This window comes from Crocuta crocuta, unplaced genomic scaffold (genome assembly GCF_008692635.1).
Source record: "Crocuta crocuta isolate KB4526 unplaced genomic scaffold, BGI_CrCroc_1.0 scaffold10, whole genome shotgun sequence".
Classification (NCBI taxonomy): domain Eukaryota; kingdom Metazoa; phylum Chordata; class Mammalia; order Carnivora; family Hyaenidae; genus Crocuta; species Crocuta crocuta.
The window spans coordinates 83567-102193 of NW_027527551.1; the positions used below are offsets into that span (position 1 = coordinate 83567).

General features: G+C 38.7%; 1 protein-coding gene and 1 pseudogene across 1 annotated transcript in view; one reads left to right on the plus strand and one right to left on the minus strand.

Moving 5' to 3' along the window:
* The window catches only part of LOC144235475 (thioredoxin domain-containing protein 16-like), a gene marked incomplete at its 3' end in the record, with an annotated part of 99055 nt that extends 80580 nt beyond the window's left edge, over positions 1–18475 (minus strand). The window contains exons 1-6 of the mRNA XM_077769044.1: positions 18291–18475; positions 9497–9618; positions 8147–8384; positions 6651–6733; positions 1236–1309; positions 326–400 (exon numbers count right to left, since the gene is read on the minus strand). Coding sequence (XP_077625170.1) covers positions 326–400; positions 1236–1309; positions 6651–6733; positions 8147–8309 — 395 coding nt within the window. The remainder of the gene's footprint in view (positions 1–325; positions 401–1235; positions 1310–6650; positions 6734–8146; positions 8385–9496; positions 9619–18290) is intronic.
* LOC144235608 (transcription factor BTF3 pseudogene) lies at positions 15339–16170 on the plus strand (annotated as a pseudogene).
* Positions 18476–18627: the final 152 nt, after the last annotated feature.

Below are 18627 nucleotides of genomic sequence, written 5' to 3' on the forward strand. Positions count from 1 at the left end.
ATTTTAAAATTCCTAGTGAGAACAGCAAAGACAAACTTCTTACCTGGTAAAATCCTTTCTTTGCAGGTACCTTCAAAAGCAAAAGCAATACTATGACCATGTGGTCATGCTGTGTCCTCTCTCTTTTATACAAAGATGTGTCTGTATCTTTTGCCAGTCAAGAAATTTTAGATCCTCTATGTAGGAAGACAGAGCAGTAATTTGTGGGAAATTAATGCCTACAAATATAATGTTAAATCCCTAAAATATTTTAATGGATTGTGGTTTTCTAAAATGAAATCAAGAGATTGATAACAATAAGTGAATGAGTACCCCCTATACTTACAAGAGAACATGAGCAACGATGGCATTCACATCAAACAAGGTATCAGTAGGGAATTCTCTGAGTAAGATGTTGCCCCTATTAAAAAAAAAAAGTTTAAAAAGTATTACAGAAATATTTCCCTGGGATTCATTTTTCTTGTCTCTCCAATACAGTAGGTTATAAGTTCTTTGATGTTAGAGGCTGAGTGTTATCCATTATCCCATTCACCTATCAGTATGCTGACTATAAAACTTGCAAACATATTTACTGAATATACACTCAATAAATATGTTGACTTAGAAGAGCTTGGGCCCAGGACTTGGCAAAAAAAACTAGGAAAACACATGAGCCTCAACACAGCTTCCTACCAACGTCCTTGTCACATACACACAGATTCCCTAAATAGGCTGGGAAGGAGACAAGAAGGACAAACAAGTATCCGCAGCAATTAGACTCTGAGGAGACAGGATCTGTCCTCACTTCTTAGGCCGCATCCCAAGGGTTTGAGAAAAAGATTTTGAGAAACCTCAGAGAGACTAGCAGACCAAAGCGGAGACGAATCTGTAACTGGGACATTGGCAGATCCCTCAAAAGTACATTTCTTTCACACCCAAATATGGACCTGACAGATCTACTGAAAACACTAAATTTGTTAAGTGCTTACTTTCCAGGCACTTATAGTAGTTTACATAAGAATTCTCATGTAATATTCAAAACAAGCCTGTGAGGTAGGTTTTATAGCTATTTTATCTCATTTTATAGATAAGAAAGCTAAAGTGCAGGTAACAAATATAGGACTTAAGACTGTTTGCTAAACTTCATATATCCCCCCATGTATAAAACTTTATCTTGGCTTAGTGATATTTTATATATTTTAATATTCTAGAAGCATAGCTTTAATTTGTCTATCACACTCAAAAAAATAGTTTACCTGAATAAATATACTTTCATCAAATCCTCTTCTTTTCCACAGTATCTTGATGTTTCTTCTTTGACGCAATTAACCTTTAAAAGATTATGTTTAAGGTTTAGAGTATATATCAAAAGGTCAAGTGTCTTGGTTATGGAAACAAGAAGGAAAATTAAACACTACAGTCTGTAAAAAAAATTTTTAAGGTTTATTTTTGAGAGAGACAGAGAGAGAAAGAGAGAGAGAGCGAGCGAGCACAAGTGGGAGAACGGCACAGAGAGAGCGGGAGATAGATTCTGAAGGAGGCTCCAGGCTCTGAGTAGTCAGCACAGAGCCCAACACAGGGCTTGAACTTGTGAACCACAAGATCATGACCTGAGCCAAAGTCAGACGCTTAACCAACTGAGCTGCCCAGGAGCCCCTCACACTTTTTATTTTACTTTTCTTTCTGATCTGTATCCTATCATTGCACATTTTATTCAAGTGGGTTACCTCAGAGAAAGGAACTGTTTCTACACCTAAGAGTTATATTTAATTATACTTAAAAGTTTAAATTTAATTCAATCTTATGGAAAAAGTATAAGGTAACCAGGTAGAAAAAGAAAGAAACAATTTAGGCAAGACAAAAAATCATGAGCAAAAGCTAAGAAGCAGAAGTAAGTGGTAAGTTGAGAGCATGAAAGCATCTCAGCAGATGGAACACAGGTATGGCAGATACTGCTGGTTTCTGTTTATTTTTTTAAAAAAAATATTTATTTATTTATTTATTTATTTATTTATTTATTTATTTATTTAGAGAGACAGGCAGAGAGAGAGAGAGAGAGAGAGAGACAGGGATAAAGAGAATCCCAAGCAGACCCCTCACTGCCAGAGCAGGGCCCAACATGGGACTCAGTCTCAGAAACCACAAGATCATGACCTGAGCCGAAAGCAAGAGTCAGATGCTTAACCAGCTGAGCCACCCAGGCGCCCCACTGCTGGTTTCTTACCCAAATTCCATCCTTCCCTTTTGTTTTATTAACATAACTTCCCTAAATATAAATGACCCCAATGAAAAACTTTTCCAGGTTCCCCAACAACTAGAGATGGCCAAACAGTGTTAGGAGAAGTCACCGGGGTTGCATTAAAGAATAAAGAAGATTCTTAAAGGGAGCTGACTTACACTTTTCCCACTTCTTCCTGGCAACAAACAGACAAGACACTGAGGTGGCAGCAGTAATTATGGACCATGAAGCATCTTTAAAGGAGAAACCCTTGCTGAGGATGATGCAACAGAAAGAATGAACCTGGGTCAAACTGATGCTGCTCAAGTAGCCGAACAGCCCTTGACAACCCTGTTGGCAACATGAAGATATAATGGAAGGCAAGGGAATTAAATGAATTAAAAGTTAAATGAATATCACCTCAGTACAGGGTAAAGATGAATAGTATCTGAAATAAAGCAGAAAAGGATAGAAGAAATTTGTGAGATTTCTCACCAATACTGTAAGTAAAACTAGGGAGAAAACAGAGCGTGTGTATGCAGTATGGGATAGAGGAAGAAGGGAGGAGATAAAGAGAATGAAGAGGTTTCTAGATGGGGTGAAGGGTAGCCACCAACAAAACTTACACTAAACTAAGGTTGGAAGAAAATTACATTTTAAATTTTGTAAGTTTTTGTTTTGTTTTTTAAATGAGTTGGCTGTTTTGTGTGTTATTCAATTTAATTTTAATGGAGTTTGAGGAAGCAGAATGGAAACTAGGCAAGCTACGTTTGTTTTCAAAAGCTACAAAAGGAGAACTGATACTCAGAAAAATACCAGGAATAGAGAAAATTAGAATTAAAAGTCAGAATACTGCCATAACCAAGGGGGGTCTGGGTGGCTCAATCAGATGGGCGGCTAACTTCGGCTCAGGTCATGATCTCGTAGTCTGTGAGCTCGAGCCCCACACTGGGCTCTCTGTTGTCAACATACAGACCACTTCAGATCCTCTGTGCCCCCTCCCTCTACCCCTCTCCTGCTGGCATTTTCTCTCTCTCAAAAATAAATAAACATTAAAAAAAGAATTTTTTAAAGTCAGAAGATAGGGGATGGTTGACATTAGGACAATAGATTTTTTTTCCATTCATCCGTTCAACATATATATGAACACCTACCATATGTTAGTCACTCTTCTAGTCACTGGGGGTACAGTTAAGTTCCAAATAAAGATCTTTATCTTTAGAACTTACATTCTAAAAGTAGAGACAGACAATTTTAAAAACTAATTAATATGTAGCGTTAAGCCCCACAAAGGAAAAAAACAGTAAAGGGATAGTACGTGACAGGACATTTTAGATAGGTCATCAAGGAAGGCTTGGTGGGGGAGGGGGTGACCTTTGCACAAAGAATTGAAGGAATGTAGTGATGCATATCGTTATATAAATACATGGAAGAAAGGAGTTCTGAGCAGAAGAGAAAAATACTTGCAAAGGTCTTATAGAAATAACACATCTAGCAGGTTCAGGTAACAAAAAGATGACCTGTAGATGTCAGGAACAAACTGAGCAGGTTGGAGGGGCAGAGAAAGAAATACGAGAGGAAGCCACTGTCCACAAGAGTGAAAAGTTTCGATTTTATCCTAACTAAAACAGGAAGCCTTTCGGAGGGGTAGCAATGTGACCTGACACATCTGACTTACGCACAGAGAAGAATTTAGTGGGACAAGAGTGAAAGAGAAAGGCCAATTATTAGAAGGCTATGGTAGTTTCACAGATAAGAAGTGATGAAGATTTGGGCAACAGGGGGTCAAAGTGGGGAGGTAGGAAGTGCTAAGATTTGGGAAGTTTTGATAGTAGAACCTAAAGATTTAATGATGGATTGGTTATGACAAAAAGTCAGAGATGATTCAAAGGTTTTGTTTTAAAATCTACTTTGACATAGTAAGAGAGTACACCAGCCTCCTTCTGGTCATCACTTGATGATACATCTTTTTCCTTCCTTCAATACTTTGAAGATGTCTGAAGACTTTAAGATGCATTTCTAAACAGCATATAGTTGGGTTTGGTTATTGTACCCCGCGAGCCAATCTTTGTCTTACCTGGAATATTTAGTTCATTTATATTTTAGTGTTTTCTTCATCTACCTCTGCCTTCTGAAATCTTGACTTTTCAAGACAATCTCAAAATGCTACTTTTTGTAAAGTCTTTCCCAATATCATACATGGCCTTCTGCCCTGGCAATCAGATATGAGCTTCCCTTCCTTTAAACCTCAGTGGCATTTTATCTGTATCTCTTATTACAATGATCATGTTCTGCTAGTTACTGAAGTGATTTGTGTTCAATCTCCCCTATTTAGGACCTAAACTCTCCAAAGAAATAGACTGGGTCTTCACCACATATCTACCTAAAACACTAAATAAAGTAAGCTCATTCCAATGTCATAAACATTTACCTAATATTTATTATTGCCAGAGAGTGAGCTACTTAATTCACCAGTCTTCTTTCCACATAGCTTAGCATCCTCAACTGTAAAATCAAGACTTTACATTTTTGTTAGTTCATAACGGCAATACGCTAGGCATGAACCTTAGTATTCTATTTTAGTTACTAGATATACAGTTACTACCTACTAGATAAATAGCATGACTATCCCTTTTGAATGTCATACCAACCTAGCACTTCATTTCTAAACTTTAGAATTGTATTAAAAGCTCCTCAAAGGTGAGCACCATCATCATTCAAGAGTATAATCAGCTGTTGAAAGTTTAACAAAGTTACATATAGAATTAAGAAAAGATCTTTTGAAAGTAGTTAGCAGTGACATAGAAATAGAGAATTGGTCTTTGCCTCTGGTTCCTCACACATTCCTAAAACCCTTGGACAGGAGTATCTTTTGTTCTTACACTTGCTCTTTAACAAGTGCTCTTTAACAGTTCCTTACAGAAGAGCTTCTAAGAGGCTTGGAAACTCCTGGAGTATCTTTTTGCACGCTAAAAGACTGATCACTGGGGGGCCCCTAGATAGCTTCAAGATGGGGGCTGCTCACCAAAAAGACAAAGACATGGTTAGAAGACTGAACTTTCTGCCCCATCTCCCATCCCCTGGGCTAGAGATGAAGCCAATCACCAGCAGCCAATGATTTAATCAATCATGCCCACATAATGGAACCTCCATAAAAACCCGAAACGGCAGGGCTTGAAAGCTTCCAGGCTGGTGGACACATCTAAGTAATGGAAGGTGGAACACCCCACACTGCAAGAGGCCATAAGCTCCTGCGCTCAAGGCTTCCAGACCCTGCCACATGCATCTCTTACATTTGGCTGCTCCAGAGTCTGTCATGTATAATAAACCAGTAATAGTACACAAAGCGCTTTCCTGAGTCCTGAGAGCCATTATAGCAAATTATAGGACAAGCAAGGAGGGGGTTATGAGAGCCCACAATTTATAGCCAAGTCAGACAGAAGTTGTAGACAACCTGGGAAGCCTCTACCTCTGACTGGCATCTGAAGCAGAGGACAATCTTACAGGACCAAGCCCTTACTTAACCTGTGAGACCTGGGCTACATGGGTGGTCACCATCATAAGTGACTGGTTAGAAAACTCACACATTTGGTGTCAGAAGTGTTCCGTGGATAGAGGGAAGAGTTTCGCTTTAATAGGCAAGGTTAGTTAACCTTTCTATGCTTCCTGCCCTGCGAACTCAAGCTGCAGGGACCAAATAGGTCAGCAGCAGTCTCTCAGAGGCAGAAGGCTAATGAACTAAGAAAGAATAAATGTACACAGAAAGTCAGGTAGACACTAATCTGAGAGAATTTAATAATCACTGGGTTATTAATCATTCAACTTTCTGAGGTACAAATTCTAAGATTAAAGTAAATGAAAAGCCCGTATAGCTATCTAATCCCTGATGCATTTGGAAATTTTCCATAATACTCCATGGCAAGTTTGAACATTTTTTGAGAAAAAAATTAAACATGTCATTTCAAGTCAGCTTGTTTTGACTTTGTTCTAAAAATAAAGGAAAAACTGCAACAAAGGCAATTATAAAGACTTAGAAGAATAGGAAAAGAAAAATACTTCAATTTTGGTACTTCAGTTTGTGCTAACAGAAATTTAATAAATAGTTGAATGTGGAAATCTACTGTATTTGTCAGGCAAACAAAACAAAAAAGCCTAACTATAGCACTGAAAACTGAACTATACCCCCAATGAAACAGTTTACAAAACAAATGAAGTTCTAAGCTAAAGAATTTTGAACAGCTTTTTTTCTTCATCTACATGTGCTAATTTACACAATAGTCTAGAAGTATCTTTCTGTGCTTCTGTTTTTTCTTATGAAAAAAAGGTAGAAAAAAATTATTTTTTCAGTTTGGAAAAAGATGTGAAACATAAGTATTTTTAGATACTCAGCATTAAGTCGCACAATTATAAAATGTTTGTACTAATAATTTAGTAACAAAAAATATCTTTCTACCTTTGCAACTGAAATTCCAAAATCCTGGAGAGGTTTAACAGCCTCATTCAGTTCTTCAAGAAATATGGAAGTTCTTGGAGAATCTAAAATAAGAAATGTTCTATGAATGTTTTATGGCTCGCTCCTTAGGAAAGATGAATTTTTAAAATTGAGGCCCAAAGCTGCAAACTGAAGAAGAAATGGATTCGTTTGCCCAACAAATATATACAATACAACCAATAATCAAGTAAACATACCTGGTTATATAATTTTATACCCTTATTTCTTATCGCTTCATTATTCTTATTTCTAATGTTTTTATGATGATTTTAATTTTGTAAGTGAATTTTAAAATTTTCTAAAATAAAAATAAATAAATGTTTAATTCAAAACTAACATTTGGCATTATTTTTCCAAGTTTCTATATATACAACACACAGGTACACATGCATAAAACTTTTTTTTTTTTTTTTCTGGGGAGTAAGCAAACAAGCAGGGGAGGAGCAGAGAGAGAGGGAGACACAGAATCTCAAGCAGGGTCCAGGCTCTGAGCTGTCAGCACAGAGCCCAATGTGGGGCTTGAACTCACAAACTGAGAGATCATGACCTGAACCTAAGTCAGACGCTTAACTAACTGAGCCACCCGGGAGCCCCTGCACAAAACTTTCAAAATGATTTTAAAATACCATTTCCAAATCACAATTTAAGAGAGCCAACAGAAATGTGGATTAATTTCACTTACTAATTTCAAGAATAGTATATTTTAAGACATAAACACTTGAGGCCATTACTATTTTTAGGTATGTTCAGTACTTACAATGGTTAATCAGTATAATTAATGGTACACTAAAGCAGAGTATTAAATAAAAGCATTATTAATGCTTCACTTAAAATTTTAAGATACTTTAAAAATATTCACTTGCTAAAAATATCAAAAAGTATACTATCAGAAATGACTAGCTGAGGGGTGCCTGGGTGGCTCATCTGACTTCGGCTCAGGTCATGATCTTGCAGTTTGTGGGCTTGAGCTCCACATTGGGGTCTTGCTGACAGCTCAGAGCCTGGAGCCTGCTTCAGATTCCATGTCTCCCTCTCTCTCTGCTATGCCTCTCCCCCACTCATATTCTGTCTCTCTCTCCCAAAAATAAATAAACATTATAAAAAAAGTTTTTTTAAAGGACTCATGAAATTCAAGTGTTACTCCACCTATAGCTAACTCTTAACTAGTATTTACCATGGATTAGTCACATGAATGAAGTCATTTAATCCTCACAATAAATTTATAAAGTATTATTTCCTCATTATGGATGACAACAAAAACAGAGAGAGGCTAAGTGATTCGACCATAATCACACAGAAGGTCAACTGGCACAATCAGGATTTAAACTCAGGCAGACATATTTTACTAACAGCTTTATACATGATACTTATCCTGACAATAAATTCCCACTAATACTACTGATTAAACAGCAATAGAAACATCACAAAAATCATGTTAGAATATAAAAAATACTTACCAGCTTGACAAAAATAAGCTAAGGAGGCTTTTCCTGGCTGCAGTGTACTGAAGTATTTCTGAGGGCTCAGTTCTGATAGAGAGTCTACTGCTGACTTATAAAAAATGCACATTATGACAAAAGAGATGCCAACTCTGTATATATTGTAACTGGAACACATCATCAGCTATAGTTGTGCATGGGCAGGAGATTTTTGTCTGTTTTGTTCACTGCTGTGTTCTGTTGCGTAGGACAATACCTAGCAAGGGCAGGTGTTCAACAAAGTTTTGCTGAATAAATTTGTTACACAAATGAATGAAGTAAAATCTGCAAAAAGAATAATATAAGGCATTACTTATATTTGATTTTGCAAGTACTTTCTTATTTCCTTCTAGTAAACATTTGAGAGGGATGACCTATAATGATATTGATTTGATAATACTATTGATTTTGGATACTTACAAAAAAATCAAGAAACTGTAATATGAAATATTTTAAGTTTAATAGATCTTTACTAGAGTATGTTAAGCTATCATTTTTAAGGGTTCTAAAACTAATTCTCAAACCTTATCCAATCCTTGTTTTAATTGGGCATTTCATTTTTCTCTACCCAAAGTAGATTTACAATGAATACTCAAATAGTTATTTAATACCATTACCATGGAAGGGAGATATCCAAAACCTACATCTACTATGTTTACATTCTTTTTGCTTTAAATTTCCTGGAAGATAGCTCTTAAAACTATTTAAGGAGCAGCTGGGTGGCTCAGTTGGTAGAGCGACTGACTTCAGCTCAGCTCATGATCTTGGGGTTTGTGAGTTGGAGCCACATCGGGCTAGCAGCTATCAGTATGGAGCCTGCTTCAAAACCTGTCTCACTCTCTCTCTTCCCCTCCCCCCACTTATGAGCATGCGTGCATGCTCTCTCTCAAAAATAAACAAACATTAAAAAAAAACTATTTAAGAACATTCCTTCTAAATACAGTTATTTTTTAAAATAATTTTATAATGTTTATTTATTTTCGAGAAAGAGCATAAGAGGGAGGGAGGCAGAGAGAGAGAGAGCGAGGGAGACACTGTATCTGACAGAGGGAGTATCTGACAGGCTCCAGGCTTGAACCATCAGCACAGAGCCCAATGCAGGGCTTAAGCTCACAAACCGTGAGACCATGACCTGAGCCAAAGTCAGATGCTTACCAACTGAGCCACCCAGGCACCCCATAAATACACTTTTTTAAATACATTGACTTAGACTTACTTATACAGCTTAGACATTTAAGTATCTTTTTCAACCCATGTTTTAATTCAACTCTACCTTCTGAACTCAGACTTATTTTAAAACCCTCCTCTCTTCTTCCATGCTGCACTTACTTCCATGCTGTCCTCTGCATCTGTTGCCAATTCTTTGTCTTCCATTTTATCACTTTCAAATTTCTCTCAAACAGTTTCTTCTTTCTAGAAGTTTTCTACTGACGATCTATAATATCTAAGTTCTAAAAGAAGACAGTTTAGGAAAATTAATATAAAAATATCATACTTCCAGAAGGCAGGGATACACCCACAGGTATAGGTGAGATTTCTAATTTTCTTTTTATTTCAAATAAAACACCTACCTTTCAAACAAAAGATCACTATCTCAAAACAAGAGGCAGAAAAAAATAGCTAAAAATTATTCATAATGAGAGGGGTAGACTTTTTCAGTAAAGAATAAAATAATAAAAGAATGAAAATTTACAGGGGTGCCTGGGTGGCTCAGTCGGTTAAGCGTCCGACTTCGGCTCAAGTCATGATCTCACGGTTCGTGGGTTCGAGCCCCAGGTCAGCCTCTGTGCTGATGGCTAGCTCAGAGCCTGGAGCCTGTTTCCGATTCTGTGACTCCCCCTCTCTCTCTGACCCTCCCCTTCTCATGCTGTGTCTCTCTCAGAAAAAAAGAAAAGAATGAAAATTTAGAGAAAATTGTACTAAATTAGATACTTATTCTGCTCTCAGTATGATCACTAACCATATAACACCTTTGCTTAAAAAGCAGATATTTTTAGGGGTGCCTGTGTGGTTCAGTCGGTTAAACATCCAACTTCAGCTCAGGTCATGATCTCACGGTTCGTGGGTTCGAGCCCCAGGTCAGCCTCTGTGCTGATGGCTAGCTCAGAGCCTGGAGCCTGTTTCCGATTCTGTGACTCCCCCTCTCTCTCTGACCCTCCCCTTCTCATGCTGTGTCTCTCTCAGAAAAAAAGAAAAGAATGAAAATTTAGAGAAAATTGTACTAAATTAGATACTTATTCTGCTCTCAGTATGATCACTAACCATATAACACCTTTGCTTAAAAAGCAGATATTTTTAGGGGTGCCTGTGTGGTTCAGTCGGTTAAACATCCAACTTCAGCTCAGGTCATGATCTCACGGTTCGTGGGTTCAAGCCCTGCATCAGGCTCTGTGCTGACAGCTAGCTCAGAGCCTGGAGTCTGCTTCAGATTCTGTGTCTCCCTCTCTCTCTCTGACCCTCCCCTGCTCACTCTCTCTCTCTCTCTCAGAAATAAATTAAAAACATTAAGAAAAGAAAACAGGAGGGCTTTTTTTAAAAACAGAAAAAAAGCAGGTATTCCTAAAAAAGGAGCTAATTACTAATTACTTCTTAACATTCTTTTCATTAGAGCTAATTTCTATCAGTGAATAAAGTGGCCATCAATATTTTATAATGAGCCAAGAGTTCAAAAATTCAAGTAGAATGAGGAATGAGGACTGTGAGAGTTACATAAAAAAGTAATTTTAAAGAAGGGGTATCCTTGACATTAACATTGATAACACATTTTAGCCATTTTAAGTCAGTTTATTTTAAAGCCACTTTATATTAATGAGGATGGTTTAAATAGGTCATCCAATATTTTCTTCATCGGTGGAAAGGAAATGCATGTATCCTGAGGCTAAGGGAATAACTATATATGTTACTATGTGAAATAACTAAAACCCAATTTAAAATAAACCTTTTAAATAAAAGTACATTTGAACGAGTCAAGAATAAATATAATTTTTCCTGGGCTTGTGGTTATAATTCAGTTATTTTAACACTAAATTGGACAGTAGGGTTAACATTATTCTTTTCCCCTAGAATGAACTTTGTAGCAGTAAAAGGTCTAACTGCACATTCAATGCTAGAATACTTTCCCACATCTATCTCATTGGAAAAATGAAATTATTGATGTGAAAATACTACACATTTGGTCAATTAGAAATGTTGGTGATTGTCCTTACATACATATTTTCAGGGATAGGAATTCATTAGTAACTATGACCTTTGCAATTTTTCCATCTTTCATAAATTTGATTACTTAGTAACTTAAAGCAGAGAATACTGCACAGGTCAACCAGAAATAGAGTTTATGTGGTCTTAATAAGATAAACACTGAGTAGTGATTTAATCAAATCTATGACAACCACAGTTCAGAGGATGGGAAGATAGAAAGTAAGGGAACACACGGTATGGGAAAAGAAATAAAGGAGAGCTAAGTCTTCACTTTCACAAAACCAAAATCCAAGTTTATTGGAAATAGGAAGATCAATGCCAAAAGAAATAGGGGGAACAATTGAAATAATAGCTTCTAAGGAATAAGAAATTGAAGAGGGAAAACACCAAGGGGACGTTCAAAGTCTTATACAAAACCATGTGACTCCTTAAATACCTTTTTATTTTTATTGAAAAGCTAAAGTCATACTATTTAAACTATATCAAAATAAAAAGCTCTGCACACCAAAGGAAACAACTAACAAAACTAAAAGACAATCTACTGAATGGGAGAAGATTTGCAAATGACATATCTGAGAAAGGGTTAGTATCCAAAATATATAAAGACGTTATACAACTCACACCAAAAACCAAACAAACAAACAAAACCACCCCCAAGTAATGCAGTTTAAAAATGAGAAGACATGAACAGACATTTCTCCAAAGATGATATACAGATGGCCAACAGACACATGAAAATATGCTCAACATTACTCATCATCAGGCAAATGCAAATCAACACCACAATCTTGCACCTGTCAGAATGGCTAAAATCAAAAGCGCAAAAAACAACTATGGGCAGGATGAGGAGAAAAAGGAACCCTCATGTACTGTTAGTGGGAATGCAAACTGGTGTGCCACTATAGAAAACAGTATGGAAGTTCATCAAAAAATTTAAAATAGAACTACCCTATGATCCAGTAAGCACTATTGGGTATTTACCCAAAGAATATGAAAGGGTGGGGAATGAGAAGACCTGCAAGAACAGAGTAAAAGAAAAGATACAAAAGGAACTCAGTGACTCTTTTCCTCCAGTAGGTAGAAACTGGAATAGAAAACAATACTAATGATTCAAAATCTAAATATCAAGAAAGAGATGAATGCTTTGGGAGAAATGTGACCTTGGAACCTTGGTGTAGTAGTTTACTGGTACAGGGTAAACAGTTCCAGTTCTCCTGTGGAAGATGGGAATATGCTTAACTTCCGGCACTTCCCACCTCCAGTGGGTTAAATATGGCCACTGTGTAACTTATTCTGGCCAATAAATGTAAACAAAAGTTCATGTCTCTTTCAGGCAACAGTTTAACAGTTCATGTGTGATAGGGCAGGATTTATTTTCTTCTATCACAGTCATTAAAAATGCTCAATTGGTGGCTCTTCCTCAGCATGAGTCCCAGAATGAGCACAACACAGAGAACCCTCACTGACATGCAACAAGCGATGTGCCATAGGGGGAAATCAACCTTATTGCCTTAAGCTACTGAGATTTGAGGGGTCGTTACCGCAGCATAATCTAGTTTATCTTCACTTGTATACAAACTAGAGCAAGAACTCCAAAACACTGGCTCAGAGGCCAAGGAGCAAGGACTGTTCAGGGCCTAATCAAGGAAACTTTTATCAGAGACTGGAGCTTGGCAATCCACAGTAAGGAGAGACAAAACATTTGATGAAAGTGTCACTATAAGAATTTGGAGGTGACACATACTTAATGAATTTATAATGAGCATGTACCCAGGCTTGTGTGGCTAATGAACTTTTTTAAGGCCCTAAGAAAAGAGGCTGGTAGTCAGCAGATGAGCACTGTGTGATAGTTGCTGTTAGTTATGTTTAATAAGCTATTCAAAGAAAGGTACTCAAAGAACCACTGCCATCCAAGAGACTAGCTGGTTAATGCTTACACAGTCCTTTAGCCCACTCCCTTCTATCGTCAGAAAGCAAGCTAACAAGGTGCTCAGCCATGGAAAGGGGCCATGCTCTCCAAAGCCAACTTCAGGTGTGGCCGAAGATAATAAAAATGGAAGGACCTCTTGCAGAGTAAAGCCAAGGACCGTGGAGAGCTATGCCCTAGGGCATGTGCCAGAATACGAAATATTCGTCACTGGTCTGCAATACTGAGATAAACAAAGAAATTGAGTATAAATGTCAAAAAGCTTTTATAGTCCTTTTTACACAGTAGTTTTGTGTTTTATGAATCTAAAAATTTTTTGTCATGTGATAGGTGTTTTCATTTTATTTTTCTTACAATTCATTTTTATTGTATTTAACAAACATTCAAAGTAAATTGGAATTTTAAAAAACTGGTCATTCATAATACCTTGAGAAGCGCTGAGCTAAAGAACACAGTGAACAGAACAAGAGCCCTAGCACTATGTGCCCAGTGATATTTCAAGGTTGCTATAGTCTAAAGTCTGGTGTATGTCTTCCATTCTTCCCCTCTCCAAATTGGCACATGTATTATAGTTATTTGTCCCTACACTATCCTATGTATCCAACTGGGGGTGGGAGACAGATAATTTATAATGTCCTGACTGAGAAGAGATTAACACTACTGGGCATTACTTAGAGATCCCAGACTGTTGAACTTGGTACAGAGACTGGATGGGATTTGGGGGCTATGTCCACTGGGAAGGGCCAAAGATGAACTACATGTAAGAAGGAGAATATCTGCTGACAAAAATGGTGGCCTGGTCAAATCTTTCTAGTTCTCTATACATGTTAAAATTGTACTTCCCCACTTCCTTGATATAGGTAGTGACGTGAATTGGTCAATGAAATGTACAGTAACTTTTGTAACTTCTGGGAGCTTTTAAGAGTCAATATATACGGGGCGGTCTGGGTGGCTCCGTCAGTTAATCATTCAACTTCCACTCTGATCAAGATCTCATGGTTTATGAGTTCAAGCCCCGCATTGGGCTCTGTGCTGACAGCTCAGAGCCTGGAGCCTGCTTTGGATTCTGCATCTCCCTCTCTCTCTCTCTGCCCCAACACAGCTTCCACTCTGTCTCTGTCTCTCAAAAATGAATAAACATTTTTAAAAAATGAAAAAAAAAAAATGAGGCCTTCTCTGTTGAACCAAGTCTCAGAAAGAGGACAACATAAGGCAAAGCTCCCAGCTAACCCAGAAGGAACATAAATTAAACACTTGTTTTAAGTCTCTGAAGTTTGGGGGTTGTTTTTACAGTATAACTCAGCCTGGCCTTATTGGTCTTAATGTCTTAATAATAGCTAAGGGGAGAGTGACTTGAACATAAATACGTATACTAGATTTTTAAAGCATGAAATGTCAAAGAATTCACATAAAATTGACCCAATTTCACTAAAGAAAAATTCTAAAAGAGAAGAGAACTCTTTAAAGTACAACGGACTATAACCACAACAGGTGTCAATACCAAAAGAAGATGGAAGTCATATTTGCCAATAGTATACACATCTCCCAACTACATGCAGACTCATACCCTTTGAGACTGGAGGGGTGCCTCAACTCATCAGTATAAGGTTCCCATCAGCATTAATCAGAGTTGGTATGCGAGAGTAAGTTTTGCCTCATCTCTAAACTCTAAACAAGTATGCCAATACAAGTCATTTAAAAGTTGGAAAAAACATGTGACAATTAAGGCCAAATACAAAAAGGTGACAAATACTATAAGCATGGAACAATGAGACCATAGTATGAAAAGGGCTAAAGCTTGCAATTAAAATGCACCAAAATTTTGTTTAGCACCAGAATACTGAGAGAGCCTCCAGGGGGCAATAAAAAGGAAAAATTTCAAAAAAAACCCCCTCATTTCCTTTCCAGGGAGGGGAGGAGGGAGGACCTGTCTTCACGTGTTCCACAGCTGGAGCAGCTGGTGAGTGACTCTTCCCACTTTGGGACTGGGTCCTATTCATAATAATACTGGCAAACAGTTGTGCTTTTAAATGTTTGGAGGCCATCTTGCGTCCCCGCGTGTGTGCGCCTAATTTCAGCTGGTCCACCGGAGACCTCCTGAGCACCAACCCTAGTCCCCCGCGCGGTCCCATTTCCGCTCCAACAAGATGAAAGAGACTATCATGAACCAGGAGAAACTCGCCAAACTGCAAGCACGAGTGCGCATTGGTGGGAAAGGAACTGCTCGCCGAAAGAAGAAGGTGGTTCATAGAACAGCTACAGCAGATGATAAAAAACTTCAGTTCTCCTTAAAGAAGTTAGGGGTGAACGATATTTCTGGTATTGAGGAAGTGAATATGTTCACAAACCAAGGAACAGTGATCCACTTTAACAACCCTAAAGTTCAGGCATCCCTGGCGGCGAACACTTTCACCATTACAGGCCATGCTGAGACAAAGCAGCTGACAGAAATGCTACCCAGTATCTTAAACCAGCTTGGTGCAGACAGTCTGACTAGTTTAAGAAGGCTGGCTGAAGCTCTGCCCAAACAATCTGTGGATGGAAAGGCACCACTTGCTACCGGAGAGGATGATGATGATGAAGTTCCAGATCTTGTGGAGAATTTTGATGAAGCTTCCAAGAATGAAGCAAACTGAATTGAGTCAGCTTCTGAAGAAGATAAAACTTGAAGAAGTTACTGGGAGCTGCTACTTTATATTATGACTGCTTTTTAAAAATTTTGTTCATGGATCTGATAAAATTTAGATCGCTAATATTTTTAAGCCCAAGCCCCTTGGACACTGCAGCTCTTTTCAGTTTTTGCTTATACACAATTCATTCTTTGCAGCTAATTAAGCTGAAGAAGCCTGGGAATAAAGTTTGAAACAAGATTAATAAAGTTCTTTGCCTAGTAAAAAAAAAAAAAAAAAAAAGTTTGGAAAACCATTGTGGTAGAGTAACATACCCTTCTAGAACAACAATACTCAACCACTGTGCATTTGAACACTTTCAAATTTTAGAATATCAAGCAGCAAGCTTTTCTAGAAGACTTTGGTTAGTTTCTCCTTTATAGACTCAAATATCCCTTATGATTAACAATAAAACTAATGGTTTTCTCCCTCAAGAAAAAGAGGAAATTAACAACGGTAAACATTAAATTATACCAAGATCTGTGGGCATCATTCTCTGGAAAAGACACATTTTATATTTTGCAACAAATGGAGCATATAACGCTTACAAATTTCCTGTAAGACTGTTCTGGCAAAAATTAGCTTACAGTTTAATGCTGCTACTAGAGAAAACCTGCTCACTGAACCAGCCTCAAATAAAATGTTGATTAAACCTCATCACAGTTTATCAGTTAAGACTCAGTGGAGGCCAAAAAGGACTCAACAGGCTCTCTCTTCAGAGCCCCTTCAAGGCAGCTAGGGCAAAATCCTCTATCTGCCCCAACTGCATGGCCATCATGCACACCCCAAAAAAGGAGAAAAGAGACAGCTATCTGGACTTGCTCTGGAACAAAAAATGCCAGAAAACTATTTCATACTAAAACTAGTATGGGTACTATCCAGATGTTGTTTACTATAACTTTGAGTAGACAATATAGGACAAAAAGACTTTCATGGTCAAAGTCTATTCGTGGACTGAAATGATGTCCCTTATCATTATCAAAGATGCAAATAAAGGCATATCAGGGAACAGGAGGTTCCCCTGATTGTGATGAATGCCTAAAATCACAGAACTCTGAGTTCATGCTTAATTTATGTTCTTAAGCACATAACTTCTTAACTCACTTTAACTCACCGCTGCCATAAGCACTCTGTCGCCTTGCAAAAAGAACTGTGTACTGCCCTAACCATTCTTGTAAGTATCACGAGATGAATCTTAAAAATTCCAATAGACACAAGATCCTTCTCTTGAGTGTGGATGCAGGATTAGACCTATTAATTTCTTTCAGGAGGTCGTACCTACTCTAGACTGCAATGAACACCCTGCTCAGCTGAATCCTTCCTCTGAGGGATCCATGTAACTGTGCCAGGCCTCAACATCTCTCTCGGTCTGTCCTATAAAGAATCCAAAACACACCAGTGTCTGGTATCTGGATGCCCAGAATCTGTATTACAAAACAGTCTTTAAAGCACTCTGAAGATCACGTAGCTCAGGAAGAAGGTAGCAACACTCTTCTTGCATGAAGCATTAGGACAAAGTGTGGTGAGTTAGGGGCAGGCAGAGTCTTGGTGGCACCAGTATATGCAGCAGTGTCTTTCACAGGGATATTGAATCTGTGAGGTGCCACGCATTCCAAGGAAAACACAAATTACTGTCTCATCATTTTGCGCCACTTTGCTCATTTTATTACCAAACACAAGAAAGAAAAAAAAAAGTCAGCAATGTCATGTCAGTCCAAAATAGGCTAGAAGTTCCCTCACTTATTTGCAGCGATAACATAATATAGCATTTGTTTCGTGCCTCTCTGAGGCCCAAGAATAGCGCCACCATCCACCGAAAACAGGACTAAGGCTTGAAAAAAATACATGTGGAATTTAAGGAGTACAAACTATTCTACTTCTTCCTAGACAGTACATTCGTCAATGACTTACAGTTCTGTTTCTGCCTTTTTTTTCCCTAACCTTATGCCCAGAGCCTCTTTCCAAATTCTAACTTTCAAAGACCCACATTCCCCCTACTCATTTCTCGCTTGGACCTCCATCTCATCCTAATGCCCCTCTTCTTTTAAGAGACATTTTCCAAGTTAGAATTTTGCTTAAAATTCATTTCACCCGTCTCATTCCAACCTGTCTCCCCACAAAGGGCTCAGGTTGTTCTTGCTGCTTTTACGCAGGGGGAAGAAGAAGAAAGCAAAGCGCCCCTCGGAAGGATCCGCGTGAGGGCCCTTCTAAGCCAAACTCCAGAACTCGGTGGCGCGGCCCTTGCTGGGGGAGAGCCGCCCGGCTGAACCCCCATCCGAGCTGGCAGAAGCCGCAGCCCCTCAACTGAAGGACCCGCGCGGCCACTTACCTGCGGAGACCTGTGGGCAAGACCTACCCGGAGGGACCCGACTGTTTCCGCAGCCAACAGTTCCCGCCACAGGAAGAAAAGGCAGAAGGCGGGGCCGTGCAGCTCAGGCGGGCAGCGGCGAACTGCTGCGCCCACCTACCAGAGCGCTGCACCCCAGCCCTTCACGCTTGCGGCCACCACCGAACAGTAGGGTCTGCCTGCGGAGCAAAAAAAATAAAAAACAACCCCCAAGGCTCCTCCCTCTCCTCGTGCTCCTTACGTGCGGCCTCTCCAACCAATGGGAAGCGCAGGGGGCGGAGCGAGAGCCGCCCCAGGTGACAGGCGACTACCGAGTCCT